The following is a 5,442-nucleotide window of genomic DNA, read 5'->3' as shown; positions in this document are numbered from 1 at the left end:
TTTTTGTTTGTCTTGTATCTCCTTTCCAGTCGATTATATTTGGGAAAGGTTTGGCAGCAGCTCAGGATATGGTCATGAGGAAAGGAAAAAAGAACGGAAGATATCTTTCATCAGACACAGAAAATGGGGTGAGTCCTCAGTTTCAGTTGTTTTAGATGCGACTATGCACTTTAAAAATGGGTAATGCAGGCTGAAAAGGTGTTAAATATGCAGCTACACAAACTCTGTTTTTCGCTGTCGGGTAAACACGCACTGGCTGTTCATATCATAATGAATGCAGTGGTAGTGGTCAGGAATCACTTCTGGCTATTTATTCAGTCAACCCAAATGGAACTGCATGCGTGGTGAGAGGTTCATCAGAATGGCTAAGTCCTTGAGATGTGCATTGCATGAACAGGGACGTGGCCTTTGTTAATGTGCCAAGAGGCAAACGTCTGATCCGAGTGCCCATATCAATGCTGGAATGAATCAAAAGGCACCCACTGTACACCGAGGCCTGGCTTTAACTCTGCCTTGACCTGCATATTAACAACAAGCTCAACCAGTAGGGAGATTTGCCTGGCTTCAATCATTAGCATAGCATTAAGGGATTATTCAGATCACTGCCTGAAATCCATTAATTGTAATAGTACACAAAAACTCATCTGTAGCAGAAAGAAGCAATTCAATTTCATAGAGCAAAGCTGACTCATTGCCTCTCATGAAATTTGTAAAAGATTCTATGGATGGTGGTGTGTGTCTGTATGTTCTTAAACTTGTTTGCGTGCATGTCTAAATTATTAATTCAAAACTGCAACCAAAAATCTGGCAGCAAATACATGACCTTAGATTTCACGGGTTAATTAAAAACAAATTACAAGTCATTAAGCCTGCAAAACACCTGCTTTTCTGAAACAGCACTGCAAAAAAGGGATGTCATTAATGTGCTAATACCAAATCCCCATCACTTTATTTATGGTTTGCTTTTAGTCAGCAGCACAATAGAAGAGGATTCTTGCATTATTATCCTCAGTCAATATTGACCACCAGTGCCTGAGTTAATTGGAAAAGTAAACCTGCAAAGACTGAGGCTTGGGTTTGACTAAGAAGAAGGTTCAAAGGGATCATGGAAATGGTGAAAAAAGAGAATAATATGGTCTGCATGGGTTGAATGGCTCAGGGGAAACATGGGTGGAATAACACAATTGAGAGCAGACTGCTTATCAAAGGAGGCAATCTGGCTAAGCTTGTCCCTGCCCATCGTGCTGCTTCTACCACCCCAGACATAAGCACTAGTGATCTTCATCATAGATCACCTCAGACTAGGATTAACAGGCCACAAACTCACTGTAAAACTCTCCCTTGAAAATGACAGTAAATTGACAAGGTACACACAGACACACTAAGTAACAATGCATGGAACCAAGTGGATATGCACACTGTACCCACAGGCGTACACCAGCGGTTACACACATACACAGGGACTCACACAGATCTTCCTTTACCTCTCTGCACTGCCCTGAAGGCCAGCACTGTAGCAGTGAATCTAAATCAGAGTGAGACCTCTCTCACAGCACGGGGAGTGGGCGGGTTGGGGACACTGTTTGAATGTACCCCATCCAGTGAGTAGTTTGTTCTCTGCAGCAGAGCAGCCTAATTACAGTGGGCTCTGCTTCGACGGGAATAGAACTGGCTGCCAGTACTATTGATAATTCACACAGACTAAGCTGTCGCAGGGAATAGGGATGGGCAAAAGGAAATGGCTCTGTTTTATTAGCCTCCACTGCCCTTTGATGTGCAGTCAAGAACAAGACATGCCAAGAAACTCATGCCAGATAGAAGCATGTAGTGGTTTAAGTTACATGTTAATATGGCTTATGTAACAGAATAGTGTTTATGGGTTCACTTTTAAGTTCATGTAAACTGAACAATTGGCTTATATAATTAGGCCAAGATGTTTCCTGTTTTTGGGTACATCTCAGGGTGTTGTCTCCTAAAACTGGAGAAAGGAAGCTAAGTTCAGAAATTGACGTAACAGGCTAAGAAAAGCTGTAGATAAAACAGTGAGGCTGAAGGGTGTAGAGGAGAAGGAAGGATGGTGTGGCAGGCGTGAGAGTGATCTTAGACCCGGCCGGGTGGACTACGGACTCTGACTGACTAGACCCGGTGTCCAAGACTGACTGGCGCTGTGATAATCTTCTTATTTAATACTGTACCCATCCCATTGTAGGAGGAGTGATTCTGTTCTCTGTTTCCTAACTACCAGATTACTTAGTTAACTACTACTCTGTTCAGAATAATTGTAATATTAAATGATTACTTAAATTGGGATGATTTGTCTGAATTCATTTAGTTGGTAACACATTCTAGCCATGACAAGCACTACAGCTGAAAGGTGTCTCAAACCTTTTAATACAACACTTCTTGCATATGAAAACCCAGAATAATAGAAGAAGGAAGACAGTGTTCTGAATTAGCACTGAACTGAAGCAAATATAATGGAGATCAAATTAACTTATGTATACAATATAATTTCCAGCACAAAGAATATAGCCAAACATTTCCCTTCAATTCCTTTCACCACGTTTTGTTCCTTAGCTGGTCTGCTATGACAAAGCCAGCATGAGCCACATCTTGACTTTGACTTGATATTGAGAGTGTCATTCACCTAGTGGCACTTACAGGCTTAGCTGATGACCAAAAATGTTTTACAATAATAAAACAAAACAAAACAAAAAAAAAAGGACATCAAGAAAAATATGTATTGCCAGCCCTGGATTGGTCTCACCTCAGGTTTCTTCACTCGCCCCTCCTGGAAGGAACATGTGCGAGGATCGTGGGTACAGTCATGTCTGTATTTACACCAGTGGCACTGGTAGGGACTACTCACACATGACAAACACCTGAATGAAGAGCAGACAGAAGACAGTGTTCTGAATTAGCACTGAACTGAAGCAAATACAGTGGAGATCAAATTAACTTATGTATACAATATAATTTCCAGCACAAAGAATTACTGTCAGTTTATTCATCAACATGAAGGGATTAGAATTATGACAAGCTATCTGCTAAAGAATTCTTACTTCTCTGTAGTTTAGAAAGCAATACACAAAAAATGTAAGCTACACAATTTAAAGCAACACTGAAAGCTACAGCATAAGCAGACACAGACTTACGATTTGTGCACACTACAGTTGTAGAAAACAAAACTGGTATTTGCAAATGCCAGGCCTGTCTCCTTGGATTTAAGATAGAGCTGTACAATCTGGTGGTCACCTAGAGAACAAAATCACATTCAAATTTAATAGTTTGATGCACAGAGGAAGACATTCATGTACAGAATGGCAAGCTAGGTAGAAAAAACTAATAGCAGCAAGTACTGCCTGTGTTTCAAAACAAATGAACCCCCTATTAACAGGTTCTTTCAACTTTTGAAATGAATAACAGACATAAATGTATGGTAGCATGTCATAGTTACTTTTCCAGCATGAGCAGTGCAGCAAAGATGACTGCAATACCTTAAGCCACAGGTGCTCAGCCTGTTGCAGTGGTAAAGGCAATTTCTTAAGAGAGAGGAGAGTAGAAGGGTTTTGTTGGATTAAGTCTCTCTATCCCTTCCACCTCCCAAGAGATGATAAAAGCTAGTGCACATACATTTTCCTTGGTATGGAAAATATTCCCTGGGAAAAGTCTTTGAGAGTGTCTTTGACAAGCTAAAGGGGGAAGAAGATGAAACAGAAACTGCGCGTGTGTGTATGCAAGCTTGTGCCTTATATGTATTTGGTCTGTCCTTTTGTCTGGCCCTAATGAAGGAGTTCATGTTTAATTCAACAGCCCATCCACACACCTAACTGCTCTCTCCACTTCTCCCTCTCATCCTCACACTATCTCCTACACACAGGTCTCTTTGCTTCCTTCCACACTGCGGCAACTCCTTCTCCCTGGGTCTCTCTCCATCTCTCTAACAAAGAAGGGATCATTCATCAATCACCAAAAAGCACCTCTGATAACAGATCTGTCCTAATTAGGCCACCTAAATGTTACCTTTAAGCCTACTAACACTATCTATCCTTTCCTCATCTATCCCTCACCTCTACTACTGTCTATCCCCATTAGTCTCTCTCCCTTCTTTTCAATTTCAGCCAAGCTAAGACTAATGAATACTAGTGAAAATGAAAGATGAAGGTAAAAATGTAAAATATTGTTTCTTGTCTGAAATAGGAAAAGGATATACTGATGCGGATTTGGCTGGGGGTACATAGTTGATGCGGATATAGGGAGAAAATCTTTGTGCCTTATTTGTGTGTGTCTCAGAGTACATATTTACTCATTTATGTTTATATAACTATAGCATTACTAGTTTTACATGTGGTTGACATGGCAAACATTAAACAAATGCTTTAATTTTTTCAGAACTCTCTCTGTGGGTTTCTTTATTGCAATGGTGTTGTGTGTTTGTGCATGATGTGCACATGATGCATCTGTTAATTTAGGTGAGTAAAGGGAAAGTTTAATAATATTTGTGCATGTGTGCAGCTGAGATCTAAAAGAATTCATCAGCACTGATAAAAGTTGATCTACAGGGTGGGTGAAAAGTAACTAGGCATTAAAAATTGGCTATAGAACTTGTAGTATTACTGGAGTCAAGATGAAAACAGTCTCTAAATAGACAATAGTAAATAGGATTTCATATGTTAGTTATGCCTAGTTACCTTTCATCCACCCTGTATTCACTCCCTCTGTCTGTACTTTAATATGAAACTCTCTCAATTGTTTTTGAATCTAATATCTTCACAATGTATAGAGAACTTCTTTTAAAAACAACAAGGAGGCGTTAATACCACTGCCTTGAGAGCTCTTACATCAGCAGTGGTGGTGTCTAAAATCCTCCAGTGACCGTTCCTTTGTATGTAAATTTTCAGCATTATTGATGGCACACCATGTTTTTCTTTTCTATCTAGCTTTTTCTTTTCATTCATTATTCATTTTGTGGACATAAGGATGGATGGCATCTTCATTATCTCAACATGAGGACACATTCTGGGTTGGTGATGAAGAATTACCTGCCTGGGGGCAGGTCTTTCCTAGATGGGCGCTAGGTTCATTTAGACCAGGCTTAACCGACCATGGAGGGGGAGGTGAAGAGCAGGGGAATTAGAAAGAGAAAGAATTACTTTCTCTTCTTTACTTGCAGAATGGCTGATTATTGTCAAAAATGTTACAGTTGCCCTTTGCTAAGGGCTGTCCGGTCCCTGTACAACCGGAGCAGGAGCTTGGTTCGCATCGCCGGCAGTTAGTCATACTTGTTTCCAGTGCATGTTGGACTGCGGCAGGGCTGCCCTTTGTCACCGGTTCTGTTCATTATTTTTATGGACAGAATTTCTAGGTGCAGCCAGGGGCCGGAGGGAGTCCGGTTTGGGGACCACAGGATCTCGTCTCTGCTTTTTGCAGACGACGTTGTCC

General features: G+C 40.8%; 1 protein-coding gene across 1 annotated transcript in view; it reads right to left on the bottom strand.

The window, feature by feature from the left end:
* Positions 1 to 5,442, bottom strand: part of plxna4 (plexin A4) — a 328,946-nt gene that overhangs the window by 72,448 nt on the left and 251,056 nt on the right. The window contains exons 10-11 of the mRNA XM_020599492.1: positions 3,156 to 3,255; positions 2,768 to 2,882 (exon numbers count right to left, since the gene is read on the bottom strand). Coding sequence (XP_020455148.1) covers positions 2,768 to 2,882; positions 3,156 to 3,255 — 215 coding nt within the window. The remainder of the gene's footprint in view (positions 1 to 2,767; positions 2,883 to 3,155; positions 3,256 to 5,442) is intronic.

Source organism: Monopterus albus, unplaced genomic scaffold (genome assembly GCF_001952655.1).
Source record: "Monopterus albus unplaced genomic scaffold, M_albus_1.0 scaffold41.1, whole genome shotgun sequence".
Lineage (NCBI taxonomy): Eukaryota > Metazoa > Chordata > Actinopteri > Synbranchiformes > Synbranchidae > Monopterus > Monopterus albus.
Note: the sequence above shows the minus strand (reverse complement) of the source record. Positions and strands in the feature narration are given on the sequence as shown.